The sequence below is a fragment of the Rattus rattus genome, chromosome 8 (assembly GCF_011064425.1).
Source record: "Rattus rattus isolate New Zealand chromosome 8, Rrattus_CSIRO_v1, whole genome shotgun sequence".
Classification (NCBI taxonomy): domain Eukaryota; kingdom Metazoa; phylum Chordata; class Mammalia; order Rodentia; family Muridae; genus Rattus; species Rattus rattus.
The window spans coordinates 87430786-87446138 of NC_046161.1; the positions used below are offsets into that span (position 1 = coordinate 87430786).

Genomic DNA, 15353 nt, shown 5'->3' on the forward strand with positions numbered 1-15353 from the left:
ATCTCTTTCCTTCTATTTCTACTTAATCTTCATATATCTATACAGTCAAGTTTAAATTAAATATGGTCTTTATAAATAACAATATTTTAAAGACTAAGAAAGTATTTATAGCCCTATTCTTTGTTAATCTAAAGTTGCAAAATTCTGTATCAGTCTGTATCAAAATGGGGTAGGGAAATAGCTTACAATAAAGCACTTGAATGAGGTTCTGGATTCAAACTCTAAGACTAGAGAAGTCTGGGGTTTATTTCCTAGTGCTACCAGAAAAATAAAAATAAAGAATCGTTATGAATAATAGAGCCTTAACAATAGTTTTTTAGTCTGGGTGATAGTTACATGAGGGTGTCTACAAGATTCTCTCCTTTTTTTATGTACTCAAAAACAGTTCTCTTTGGGAGGAATAATTTCTAAAGAACGAACCACTTAAATGTGTGGCTGAAGCAGTGAAGTAAAGGCATTGCTTGTGTTACTAACAATAGTAATATAATAATTCTCCATTTCCCTAGTGTTTCCTGTAGTGGTCAGATTTTGTCCCTGACAAATTTCCTGACAGGACAACCTAAAAGAGGAGAGATCATTTGACTCGTGGTTTTAGGCTTCAGTTTATGCTCAGCCAGGTCCATTTCCTTTTGGCTATGGGGAAACTAAGCATTGTGACAGGGTGTGCATGGAGGAGGCCTGGGACAAGATACAGCCCCTCAGGACATTGTCCCAGTGGCCCAAATCTAACTAGTCCCACCTCGTAAAGTTTCTAGAACCTCCCAAATAGCACATGAGGTGGGAACTGGGCTTCTGTACATGAGTATTGTGGGGATGTCAAAACAATAACGAGAAAATTACTCTGCCCATTCATTAAAATACAAAAAAAAAAAAAAAAACCAAAAAAACAGGCATGGCCGCTTGTATCTGTAAGCCCCACCACTTGAGAGGCCAAGCTATGAGAATCACCACAAGTTCAAGTTCAGGGTCATCTATACCACATAGCAAGATTTTGTCTAAGGAAGGAAGCAAAAAATAAACTCAAATTGTAATACACCATATAGTAAAGGTACTGTGGTGATAACTGTTTCATTTGTCTTCAGAGCACTTGTGGTAGACTCCCTTTCAGCCCATCATCAAGGGGCTCAAAACAGTGCAAAATGATGTGGCATTATGTATTAATTCTCTTATTAGTCAGTTCTGAAAAGAAATTATTACAGAGTGTAACACATTCTCAGAGGCTCTCTCAAGAACATTATGAATCAAGAGATCTTTGTGATTTTTTTTAAAGGCTACATGTCAGTTGTTCCTTTTCAACTGCCAATCAGTAAAATTGGGTACATCAAAACCATATTTTCATACACTCAAGGTAAACAATATTTTCTTTGCTACAAATGAAATTAAAGCTTAGAAAGTTTAAGTAATCATTCCAAGATTGTACAAAAGTCAGGTCAAGCCTGTCTGTTTAGAACCTTAATGTATTTTACACTATTCCATATGCCCTTCTGCCTTGTAAACTTTCTTGTCTGGTAGAGCTATGTGCCATAATTAAGGAATGTGAAAGTCTTAGGTAGACCAGTTGGCTAAGCAGGTCAAGGCTCTTTCCATCAAGCTTAACAACTTGAGTTCAATGACTGGGACCCACATCATAAAGAGAGCTGACTCCCATGGGTTGTCCTCTGACTTCCACATGCATGCACATCCCCATATACAGAACTAATAAAATGTCATTTAAAATTTTCTTTAGTCTTTCCCTCTTTTCCTTTGTCTATAACCCAAGTCTCTTATCTCCCTACATCCAATGATTCAAACACCTAGAGAATATAGACATGTCTTTAATTTTATGTTCAAAGCCTTATTAAAGTATGTCTAGTTAAAGGTGGGAAGATACAATAACAGAATGTGTGTGGTTGATTGGTTTCATCTTTATCACAAATACAGTTATGTGAATGCTGATTCAAAGATAAACGCTCTTAGTACTGGCTGATAATGGCTGTTCTTCTTTATTAGGGCCTGATCAGAGCTCTGAGTGGATACTGAGTACCAGCCCTTTGCTTAGAGGCCTCTGGTTCAAGTGACTTGACTGAAGCTTCCTAAGCACCCCATATTTGGGAGTTAAAAAGGAGCTTTCCAGTGCATAGTCCCACTGGGGAAACAGTTAACAAAGTTGCAGTTTTGAGGCCAATCCTGGCTGCATAGGTGAAACCCTGTGTATAAGCCCCCTCCCCATATGTGTGTATATGTACGTATATAAATATATATGAGAATATATACATACACATATATATGCATATATTTTTTCATATATGTAGTTATTGCTATCAGGTCAGCTAAACTTTATGAAGCTGCTGATTCCTTATATTCAAGTGATAGAATTATGGATGATATGTTTTTAATTATTCCTATGTTTTATTAAATAAATGTAGGAAAATGTTTAAACTGCCCATTTTCTATAAAGTTTTCAGTTTAAAACTCATTTTCCCCACAGGTATTACCCCTATCATTACGCACCCTTCCTGTCTGATATCCGCAATATCAGTACACTCAAGATCCACTTTGAACTGGGCAAGCCCTTCAAGCCGTTCGAGCAGCTCCTCGCTGTGCTTCCGTCAGCCAGTAAGACTTTGCTTCCCACATGCTACCAGGTGGGTTTTACAAGTGAGTGACTTTCTTACTGTTCTTGTTCTAAGGATTTAACTCCTTTTATATTATGTGTATGAGTGTTTTGCCAATGTGTGTGTATAGATCTATGTACCATGTGTTTCCCTGGTGCCCACAAAAGCCAGATGAGGGCACTGGGTGCCATAGACCTGAAGTTGTGAGCTCCCACGTAGGTTCTGGGAAGACAGGGTTTTTAACCCCTGAGCCACCTCTCCAGCTCCTTATATTCTTTTTTTGCATTTAATTCTTCATATAAACATTGCTGGAAAATTCTGTAAACATCGCTACCCAAATTAATATAATAAACAAATTTTTATTTATCTTAGTATTTTTAGTTTTTTCATTTACTTTTGGTTTTTGGCTTTTTTTTTAAGATGGTTTCTCTGTGTAGCCTGGCTATCCTAGAACTCATTCTGTAGACCAGTCTAGCCTTGTACTCAGATATCCTCCTGCCTTTATCTACCAAGTGCTAGAATTAAAGGCATGTGCCACCATTCATCATTTTTATTTTCAGTTAAATGCACCATTTTAGCAAATCTTTTTTTTTTTTTTTTTTTTTTTTTTTTGGAGCTGGGGACCAACCCAGGGCCTTGCGCTTCCTAGGCAAGCGCTCTACCACTGAGCTAAATCCCCAACCCCATTAGCAAATCTTTGACAATGAATCCACTCGCTTTTAATTATAATCATGAGCTTTTCCATCTGCACTTCAGTTCCTGAATCACAACTCAGAGGCTTAATATTAATAACATTAATATTAATATAAATGCCTAGACTTTAAGCTAGCTGGTTCCCCATTAACTCTTAACTTAATATCTAACCCAAGTTCAGTTTCAGGGCTGGTTTCCTCTTCTTGGCTATGTATCTGTCTCCTCCCTCCCTGGTTGTGGGCAGTAATCCTCTCTTCTGACTCTTCCTAACCAGGAGTCCCACCTTCTAATCCTGCCTTAACTTCCTGGCCAGTAGCTTTTTATTGTTGCTTCCACACAGAACACAGGAGATTATCCCTACATTCTACTGACTTTTTTTTTAATGCAAGCTCTATAAACTTTTCAGTGCCTAGTTTATTCATTTTCAACACTTTAAGCACATCTTTATTTCTACATGAAAAAATTAACCTAAAACAGGTCAAATGCCATCTCCTCTTCTGCATATTGAAAGATGAATTCCTGTTCTCTTAAATCCCCTATTAGAGTGAGGACAATTCCAATGAGTCATTATCATAAGTATTACCTCAGGATATGGGTATGTTTTTAAGCATTCCATTTGACACATTGAAGGACTGTCCTCTTGTTAGCATATTTCATATAGCAAGAGGAAGGGCAGGGTCTCTGCCATCACATTCTCTTACTAAGCAGAGTATGTAGGTAATTGTTATTCGGCTTTCCTAGGACTGTATCTGTGCCTCTAACTCCATGCCTGGTCTCACGACCTGGGATAGGTGCAAACACGGTCACCCATTGCTCCTCTAACATTGTCATAGCCCTTCTTAAATATCTTAGGTGTGGTCTTTTGTTTGTTCCTTCAGCTACATTAAGCTTTGATAGCCTTCTACTGTTAGCCAATAAGTAGGTTAGAAGCACAATTGTTTAGTGTTCATGCAATAGCAATTAAATTTTAGATTATCACCTTAGGAATATGCTACTTTATTTTTAATTTTTTAATCTTCCCTTTTCATTTTCAATGCTTTTTTTGCATAAGACACTGATATGGTTTCTTTGTCTACCTTTTTATAAAATATAATAAAAACCTATTATCAGCCTCTTATTAATGACATTGTAGTCTTAGATTTGACTTTTTATATTATTTTGATGTTAGTAATCATATTACTAGAATCAATTGATTAGGAATGGAAGTAAATTATTAATTTGAGATTGAGATGGAAAACTGTTGGAAGTGTGTGAAAGGAAATGAACTTATAGGAAAATAGAACTTAGGTGGTACATTTTTTTTTTTTTTTTTTTGGTTCTTTTTTTTCGGAGCTGGGGATCGAACCCAGGGCCTTGCGCTTCCTAGGCAAGCGCTCTACCACTGAGCTAAATCCCCAACCCCGGTACATCTTATAAAATGAAAAGACAATAGAAAAATAAAAATGGGGCTGGCAAAAATCTCAGCATTAAAGACACATACTGCCACACCTGGAGAATTGAGTCCCCAGTATCCACATAGTCAAGGAGAGAGCTGACGCCCACAAGTTGTCCTCTGACCTCCATAACATACACCATGAACATGCGCACCATGACACATGGGAGCATACATACAAATACATAATTGTAATAAAAGTTCCTAAGTAAAAATGACAGAATTAAAGCTAATATTAGCTGGGGGAGGGGGGTGTGTACCTATAATTCCAACATTCTTGAAGCTGAGGCGGGAGCATCTTGAGTTCAAGGCTACCGTGGACTACTTAGATTATGTTTCAAGACAGGGATTGAGAAAGAGAGAGCGAGAAGTAACTCATAGTAAAGGTAGTTTTGCTCCATAACTAAATTAAAGAAACAGTAGCAATACAGTTGAAATTCTTACAGTTTGCTGAACAAGCTGTCACAGGCTTGTAATCCGACAGTGGAGGCTAAGACCAAGTAGATTTTAACTTCAAGACTAGTGACATGCTATCTCAGAAAAAAGGAAAAAAATTAGTTGAAAATTATAATGTACTAAATACATTGTTGCAACCTAGTAAAGTAAGGAAATATTCTAAGTGCCTTAATGAAAAGTTATAATAATATTATCTCTCATATCTCAGCTCTCCCGTCTATATTTTCACAGCATTTGATGACCAGCGAAGACTCGCCAATTATAGAATATTATCCACCTGATTTTAAAACTGATCTAAATGGAAAACAACAGGAATGGGAAGCCGTGGTATTAATACCCTTTATTGATGAGGTCAGTATGTGAAATAATTACACATAAACACAGTCTTTTTATATGGGGCAGGCAAAGATAATCTTAGGTCTAATTCTTCAAATACCATCAGACATCTTGTTTTTGGAGCTTGCCTCCTACAGACCTTCCTGTCTCTTTCTACCTAGCCTTTAAATTGCAAGTATGTGTCACCATGCCCAGCCTTTCATATGGGCAAGTTTGGAATCAAACTCTGATCTTGATGGTTTTTATATCTATTACCAACTAAACTTGGCTCCCTGGCCCCATCATCTGTTGTTTTGATGATGGTCATTCTAATTGGGGTGAGATAGACTATGAGTTCTTTTCATTTCTCTTTTCCTAATGGCTAAGGCTGTTGAGCATGTTTTCATATATTAGCTATTTGGATTAATTCTTTAGAGAACTGTCTGTCCAGTTTATTTCCCTACCTATTAAATTGACTTTTTTATATGTAATTTTTGAGAGTCACTCTAGATTCTAGATATTAATTCTCTCACAGATGTATAGTTAGCAAAAATTTTCTTCCATTTTTTGTAGGCTCTCTTTGCAGATTGTTTTCTTTACTATTAAAAAGTCTCAATCTCGAAATTATCTTAATTTTGGGGCTGGAGAGATGGCTCAGCGGTTAAGAGTACTGATTGCTCTTCCAGAGGTCCTGAGTTCAAATCCCTGTAACCACATGATGGCTCACAGCCATCTGTAATGAGATCTGATGCCCTCTTCTGGTGTGTCTGAAGACAGCTTACAGTGTACTTATATATTAAATAAGTCTTTTTTTAAAAAAATCTTAATTTCACTCAATCTTAGTTTTGAATTCTTAGGATCATATCCTGTGTTCATGGGGTCCTTTCAGAAAGTCTTTCCCACCTGCTGTTTAGGGACGTCTTATTCTTTTATTTCTAAAGCCTGGAGGTGATATTTATTTGAGATAACTAATGTTTTTCTTTAATATAAGCACTTGTAAGTCATCAGTTTTCATCTTAAAACTCCCTTAGCTGTACGTCAGAATGTGCAGTATGCCAGGCCTCTTTTAAATTGATTGTAGAAACTTTTAAAATTCTTCCATGATATCTTCAGTTGCCCACTTCATGCAAGTTTATTTCATTCAGTTTCCATATATATGTATAGTTTTCATAGTTTCTCTTTGCTATTGAGTGCTATTATCATTCCACTATAATCTGATAAGATACCAGGAACTATTTTGATTCACTCTTTTATGACTTTTTGAGATTATCTCATAGTCCAGACTTGATTTGTTGTGTAGCTGAGAATAACCTTAAACTGTCCCTCTAGCCTCTGCCTCCCAAGTGCTAGGTCAGCTGGACACCGCATATCTTCATTCTTTTATATTTATGAAGACTCAATTTGTGGCCTAAGATGGTCCCATGGGCTGCTGAGAAGAATGTATATTTGATATCCTTTGTAGGTAAATACCTCATATGTCCATTTGGTCTTGGTGCAGTTTAACTCTGGAGTTTCTCTGTTAATTTTTGGGTTGATGAGAATGCAGTACTAAAGTCATCTTTACTGGTCAGGGTTCTGAGAAGGAGAACTTACAGAATAAGTATATTTGTGAGATCTATTGGAATGACTTACAGACAACAGCCCAGCTAATCCAACAATAGCTGGCTGTAGTTTCTTAGTCCACAAGGGTGGATATCTTGCTAGTCTTCAGTTTATGTTAGAATCCCAAAAACTAGGCCCCAATGCCAGTGAAGGAATAGACATACTAGCAAGGTGAGGACAAGCAAGCAGAGAGCAAAAGCTTCCTTCTTCCATGTCCTTAATTAGGCTTCCAGCAGAAAGTGTGGCCCATATTAAAGTGTATCTTCCCTCCTCAAGATCCAGATCAAATGTATCTTCCGACCTCAAAGGTCCAGTCTAGAAGTGGATTCATCTAAGCAAAAATAATCTCTCACAGGTGTGCCCTGCATTTCTAGACTGTAGTTCAATCTAGATTATAGGTCGTTCCAGATGTAGCCTAGTTGACAACCAAAAATAGCAACCATAGTCATCATTATTATTCTATCAAGACCTTTGAGACGTTTTTTGCCTATTGGTGTTTATTTTATGAAATTAAGAGCTGAAACATTTAGTGGATGTATCTCAATCATTATATCATCTTGATTAATATTCCCTTAATATATAATGGTCTTGTTATCTTTTCTGACTAATTTTGAAATCTACCCTTTCAAATATGAGATTATGTATATAAGCTTTTTTTTTTCTTCTATTCACTTGACAGGCCGACTTGGAGTCCTGATCACAATTTGTGGGTGCCTTTGCCAGTGAGGTGTTTCTTGGAGAAAACAAACAGTTGGGTTCTGTTTTTCAGTCCAGTCAGCTATAGTCTACATATCTTGTTGTTGGTCTCCTCCTCCTCCTCCTCCTCTTCTTTTTCTTTTTCTTTTTCTTTTTCTTCTTCTTTTTCTTTTTCCTATTCTTCTTCTTCTTTTTCTTCTTCTACTTCTTCTTTCTTCTTCTTCTTCCTTCTTCTTCTTCTTCTTCTTCTTCTTCTTCTTCATTTATTTATTTACAGCTAAGGTTATTACTGAAGAAGGTTTGCTAATTTCTGTAGTTTTCTCAGTATTTTTGGTGGTGGTTGTTGTGTTTTTATTAAAACACCAGGTTGGTTGGATCAGGTTTGTTCTCTTTTCTCGTCTATTAGTGTTAAAGGTTTTCTGGTTTTCTGTGTTGAATCATAGATTCTTTCTTACTTTTCTTTCATCTGACTCCCCACACATGTGCCACAGCATGTATGCATATATGTACATGTGTACATACATAATAATTTAATTTTAAAAAATAAAAATGGAACTGGAGAGATGGCTTAGCAGTTAAGAACACTGACTGCTTTTCCATGAGACCTAGGTTCAATTCCAGCACCCACATGGCCACTCACAGCCATCTGTAACTCCAGTTTCAGGGAATCCAGTGCCCTCCTCTCGCCTCCTCAGGCAACAGGAACATGCATAGTACACAAATTTATATGCAAACAGAACACCTGTACACATAAGTAAACCAAAAATGAAAAAATGAAACCAATCATCAAGTGGAGCGTGCCAGAGGAAGACACATTGGTGATAGCCTGTCAAACAGGCAAGCATGCCTGTGTGTGTGCACAAGCCAGTAATCAATGACAAATGCACTTAAATGTTTACAAACAGGTCTGTGCTTTTAGTTTTTATATCAGTTCCTTTTATTTTATGAATTCTTAGTTTTGGTAGTTTTTATCTCTTGATAGCACCACATCCCCAGCTAGGCATGCTTCTTTTTGAGTCATAACCTGCCTTCTCTTAGATGTGAGTCTACTTTTTCTTATCCTAAGTTTTCTTTACACTGTGGTAGCTTCTGGTTTGCCTTCTTACTTGGTAGTTTCTTCTCTCTGGACCTTTTGTTGTTTATTTTTGTCTCTGGTGTTTTACAACAAGCTAGTGCATAACTTGATAGTAAGTAAGAATGACACTGAACTCTCATTTTGCTTTTATTTGCTCTGTGTGTGTGTGTGTGTATGCACACGTGTATGCATGCACTCATTCATGACATATTGTACAGGTAGACGTCAAAACAACCTATGAGAGTTGATTATCTCCCTCTATCATATATGTGTCCCAGGGACTGAACTCAGATCATCAGACTGGCAGGCAGCAAGTGCCCTACCTGTTGAACCATCCATCAGCCCAAGATTTTACTTTTTCAGAGCAACATAGTATACAAAGAAGAAAACACTTTTCTGTATGTTGAGATTATGGGATTTTTTTTAATCTTTTACCATTTTTTATATCAGAAGCGATTGTTGGAAGCCATGGAGACATGTAACCACTCCCTCAAGAAGGAAGAAAGGAAGAGAAACCAACACAGTGAGTGCCTAATGTGCTGGTATGATAGCGACACAGAGTTCACCTACTCCTCTCCATGGCCAGAAAAGTTCCCTGCCATAGAACGCTGCAGTACAAGGTAATAGTGCCTGCTCTCTTTTCCCAACCGTAGAACGAAGAGTTCACACATAGACACAGGCTTGAATAGCTGTGAGAAGAATTCATGTTTGTGACAGTTAATTGATATTCAAAAACCTATCTTAGTTCAAGCGGATAGTCCTAGCTACTTAGGAGTCTGAGGTAGAAGGCCCTTGTTTGAGTCCAGGAGTTCAAAACCAGCAATATAACACGTCCCGTCTCAGAATGAAAGTACCGGTTAGTAAGCTGCACCCCGCTCCATCCGTCATGTCATGCTCCTCTCTGAGCAAGTGCTTCTCTCTCCCCTTCTACTACAGTACATATTTTTTCTTCCTAGTATATCTCTGTACTTTATAGACAATTTCTGTTTTAAATGTGTGTGGCGTTTTGTCTTTATTGTCCATGTCATTGTCCATGTCTCTGTCCCCAGCATTGCTCTCTAACTCATCTCTGTCCCCAGCGTTATGCTTTAACTCGCCTTCTTACTATCACAACTACTCAGCCACAGACAAGAAAAATCAAGGACCCCTATTTTGCTCCTTCAATTTTTTTTTCATTTTCTTCCCATTGTAATGCCATTCCCATTTTTTCTCTTTTCTTACCTTCCCTGAAAATATTGTTTGTTTAATAACAGCTGAGTAAACGTTTTCAGTTGTAGTACATATTGTTTGTAAAAGTAAAACAAAACATAAACTAGACTGTGAAATGTTAGTCTTTTAGAACGTGAAAGAGGTTGATATTATGCTTTGTTTCCCTTTGTGTATAAGTTGATCTCTCTCTCTCTCTCTCTCTCTCTCTCTCTCTCTCTCTCTCTGTCATTCTGCACTTGTATTTATTCATTTATTTTGAGATAGATTCTCTCACTGAACCTGGAATTACCAGTTTGGTTAGACTGGCTAGCCAACAAGCGCAGGGATCCTCCTGGCCCCACACTGGAACTCACAGACATGCTGCTACACCTGCCTTTTAAATGAATTCTGGGCATTGAACTTAGGTCCCCGTTTGGGAGGCAAGCATTTTACTGCCTGAGCCATCTCCTTGCCCCTCAGTTGTTAAAAGTAAATTATATATAACTTGTCCTAAATTAGCAGGATAGAAACCTTTACTTAGTGATCTACAGGCCTAACAATATCTAGACTAGTAATAAGAGGGAAGCTGGATTGCTCTTATTTCTCTGTTTATGTTTGCTTTTCTTTAGTGTTTTGACATTAAATTTCTGGGGTTTTTATATTTGTGTGTGTGTGTGTGTGTGTGTGTGTGTGTGTGTGTGTGTGTGTATAAGGCTGTCTGTACATGCATGTTTATGAACAAGTCTGCTACAAGTATATGGAAATCAAAGGACAACTTTTGGGAATCAGTTCTCTTTACCATGTGGGTTCTAGAAAGTGCCTTTATCCATTTCATTGCTCCTGATTTGTTCCTTGTTGGGTTGGTTGCTTGGTTGGTTTTTCCTGTGAGACAGGATTTTATTCTATAGTTCAGAATAGGATTGAACTCAAAACAATCTAACTACCTCAGCCTCCCTAGTTAGAGATTATATAAACCACTATGCCTGTATTTTCTTTAAAGGAATAGTTTTTGTGTGTGTGTGTGTGTGTGTGTGTGTGTGTGTGTGTGTGTGTGTGTGTTGCTGCTGCTGCTGCTGCTGGTGCCGGTGGTGCTGGTGTGGTGCTGGTGTGGTGCTGGTGGATTTTTATATAGGCCTCACTGTTCTTCTTAGACCTGCTTAGAACTCCTTCTGTAATTCACACTGTCCTGAACTTGCCTTCTGCCTCTGCTTCTCAGGTACTGGAATTACAGACATATGCCACTATACATGTCTCTTTTAAAGGAACAGTGATTTTTATGAAATAACCAAGAAAAGTTGAAATCTATAATTGCTTAAATGTTTGAATTTTAAGTTAAATACTTTGATTTATTTTCTAGGTATAAAATAATATCATTAGATGCTTGGCGTGTAGACATAAACAAGAACAAAATAACCAGGGTTGACCAGAAGGCATTATATTTCTGTGGATTCCCTACTTTGAAACACATCAAACATAAAGTCAGTGGCTATTTAATTCAGACTTTTTTCACTTTATTAAAAGTGAAGTGATTATAAAGAATTAAAATTAAAATTTTTGAATTCTTTTAAAGTTTTTTTTGAAGAAAAGTGGTGTTCAAGTATTCCAGCAGAGTAGTCGTGGTGAAAACATGATGTTGGAAATCTCAGTGAATGCAGAACCAGATGAACTCGTAAGTACTTTGTTTATTATTCATTTATTTATTTCCTTGTCTATTTATAGAATATTTGCCATGCATAAAACTGCTTATATCTGCCACACTGTTTATTTGCCGTAACTCAGATTCAGCTTTCAAAATGGTCCTAAAAGCCTTTCTAAGGAGCACCATGAATGCAGTCTGGAGAGGATAGGGTTGTGGTTAGGGACGGGTGTCGGTGAGCAGACGCTTGAGCTAGGTGGAATCTGGTGCCCACTCTGGTACCTCACACCAGTCATATGTACATAGAAAATAACAGCGGACTTTCTGGCTGCTACATGTCTTTAGTCCCAGCTCTCCCAGAGGGCAGAGGCAGAGGCAGGGGCAGAGGCAGAGGCAGAGGCAGAGGCAGAGGCAGAGGCAGAGGCAGAGGCAGAGGCAGAGGCAGAGGCAGGTGGATCTCTGTAAGTCTAAGGCCAGCCTTATCTCCATACTTCCAGCCAACCAGAGCCACATATCAAAACTTTGTCTCAAAAAGAAAAATAAAAAAGAGAGAGACTTTAAAAAAAATTACTTTTATTAGTACAAAAGAGAGGTGAAAGCATAAGGATAGGCAACAAAGAGGAAGAATCCAGGAAGAGTATCTACAGAAGACAGTAGAGGAAGATTATCCAGGAAGAGTATCTACAGAAGACAGTAGAGGAAGATTATCCAGGAAGAGTATCTACAGAAGACAGTAGAGGAAGATTATCCAGGAAGAGTATCTACAGAAGACAGTAGAGGAAGATTATCCAGGAAGAGTATCTACAGAAGACAGTAGAGGAAGATTATCCAGGAAGAGTATCTACAGAAGACAGTAGAGGAAGATTATCCAGGAAGAGTATCTACAGAAGACAGTAGAGGAAGATTATCCAGGAAGAATATCTATGGAAGACAGAAGAGGAAGAATCCAGGAAGAATATCTACTACAGAAGACAGTAGATCTCCTGGGATGAGAGACTTTTGTAATGGATGACATAGTAGTGGACTTCACATATAGCTTCAAGAAGAATTAATCTGGGAGAGAAAGGTGCTTTTTTTCAAAACTTAACTGAAAATAGTGGGCTAAGATAAAATTAATATAGACAAAAGAAAGAATAATTGAGGGACTTAGTTCTAACGTTGACCCTTGCTTTCTTTGACAGCATTGTTTTTCTGTACTTTTAGATGTTCACCTTAAGAAAACTCTGATTATTGAACAGAATATAAAAATAATCCTCTCTTACTGCTTAAAAATTTTTTGTTTCTGTTTTAAGAAAGGACCTAATGTATCCCAGGCTGGCCTCAAATTCTCTAAATAGGGCTGGAGAGATGGCTCAGCAGTTAAGAGCACTGACTGATCTTCCAGAGGTCCTGAGTTCAATTCCCAGCAACAACATGGTGGCTCACAACCATCTGTGATGAGATCTGATGCCCTCTTCTGGTGTGTCTGAGGACAGCTACAGTGTACTTATATAGAATAAATTAAATCTTTTTTAAAATTCCCTAAATAAGTGAGGAATACCTTGAAGTCCAGATCCTCTTGCTTCTTTTCCTAGTTTGGGATAAAAAGCAGACACCACTGTGCTCTGTTCTGTAGGAGTGAGGATTGAACTCTAGGCTGAATGGATGCTAAGAAAGCCCTCTACCAACTCAGCTGGGACTGTAACTTTGCTAACAGAGTGCCTTCCTGGGATGCGCACAGCCCTGGGTTAAATCCCCAGAACCACACTAAACTGAACACATCTGTGCTCCCAGTACTTGATGAGTGCAAGCAGGAAATTCAACATAATTCTAGGTACATAGCAAGTTCCAGGCCATCCTAGGCTTCATGAAAACATTCTTGTCTCAAAACAAATAACAAACAAACAAACAAATATAATTTTAAAGATAAATAAAATTTATGTTTAAACTTTGGTTTCTTTTTAAAGCTGAAATCTTTAGGATACTACTTAATGTAGAATATTTTACACTTAATGTAGAGGATTTTACACTATTATGTATATTGTTTTCTTTATTTCCAATATTTCAAGGAAGACATTTTGCATTCTGTTCATAAAGGAAAACATAATTTGATCAGTTTTTCTGAAAGAAATAAAGCCAAAATTTGGAACTATGTCCCCTAACTTCTTTTTTTTTTTTTTAATTATTTATTTATTTTATGTATGAGTACACCATAGCTGTCTTCAGACACACCAGAAGAGGGCATCGGATCCCATTACAGAGCCACCATGGTTGTGAGCCACCATGTGGTTGCTGGGATTTGAACTCAGGACCTCTGGAAGAGCAGTCAGTGCTCTGAACCACTGAGCCATCTCTCCAGCCCGTCCTCTAACTTCAAATCTAATACTTGTTTTTGTTACCATGCCACATAGTGATGTGAGAAACTTCTTTTTCTTATATTTCTTAGATGCTGTCTTAAGTATCAACCAAAATGAGTCTAAAGAGAAATCACTACTACTCTTTTTCTGTCTTCTTTCTTATCAGAGAAGTAAAAAAGACAAAGATGAGTCTAACAAGTAAATTCAGAATTTTCCTAGTCAAGGGAATTTTGTTGTCACTAATCCATCTTGTTCATTGTATGATTTAAGCTAAATGGAACTGCAGAATTCGCCTCTGAAAAATTTCCTGTTGAATTTAAACCACGAGTGAACTTTTCCGGTTTTGCTTTTTAGAGTATAGAGAACATAGCTTCATCTGTGCTGGGAAAGTCAGTCTTTGTTAACTGGCCTCATCTTGAAGAAGCTAGAGTTGTGGCAGTATCGGATGGTGAAACTAAGTAAGTTACAATTCATGGTTTCTCTGTTATATCTGCTTTGCTTTTTCATAACTCATTTATTTTGATAAAATTATTATAAGAACATTTACACTGTGGTTCAGAACTATACTCACACCACGTAAATGTCAACCACTGTTGACAGTTCGTTTTCTGCATTGCTTGGGGTACACATTGTATTGTGCTGGTTTCTTTTCTTCTTAGTAGGTTAGAAGTTTTATAAGCCAATTCTTTTCTAAACAATATCCATTGTGTTATTTAGCAAGTATTTCTTTCTGATAAAAATTAGTAACATATATAGCTTTTCCTTTTCCATATTCTTCCCAGATTCTATTTCCATAATACACTGATTTATTTAGTATATATGTATCTATGTATAATGGACAAGTGGCAGGGTGTTGCAGTGAAAGTCGGGGACAATATTTGGTAGTCTGTTCTCTCCTTCTAACGTAGACTCTGGGTGTTGTCTGGCCTGTGCAATAGGGTGCTTCTACCTGCTAAAATAGGTAGTACGTTAGCTTTTAAAAGAAATCAATGAGACGGAGCCTTGCTATGTGGCTCTGGTTTATCTGGAACATACTATATTGCCTTGTGGTTGTGTTTGTTTGATTGGTTGACTGGTTGGTTTTTGTTTTGTTTTATTCATTCATTTTATGTCTGTATATGGTTGTTTTGCCTGCAGATATGGCTTTGTGTCATGTCTGTTGCCTGTGGAGACCAAGAGAGGGTACAGGACTGGAGTTTTAAATAGTTATTAGCTGTCATGTGAATGCTCGGGATCAAACCTAGGTCCTCTGGAAGAGCAGCCATCCTAAATACTGAACCTTCTCTCAAGTACCCCTTGTCTTACTTTTTAAGAAGAATTTTATTTAAGT

At 37.5% G+C, this 15353-nt stretch overlaps 1 protein-coding gene across 1 annotated transcript in view; it reads left to right on the plus strand.

The window, feature by feature from the left end:
* Positions 1–15353, plus strand: part of Xrn1 (5'-3' exoribonuclease 1) — a 100894-nt gene that overhangs the window by 22732 nt on the left and 62809 nt on the right. The window contains exons 15-20 of the mRNA XM_032911501.1: positions 2468–2624; positions 5407–5526; positions 9314–9483; positions 11409–11529; positions 11622–11720; positions 14378–14481. Of these exons, the coding sequence (XP_032767392.1) occupies positions 2468–2624; positions 5407–5526; positions 9314–9483; positions 11409–11529; positions 11622–11720; positions 14378–14481 (771 nt within the window). The remainder of the gene's footprint in view (positions 1–2467; positions 2625–5406; positions 5527–9313; positions 9484–11408; positions 11530–11621; positions 11721–14377; positions 14482–15353) is intronic.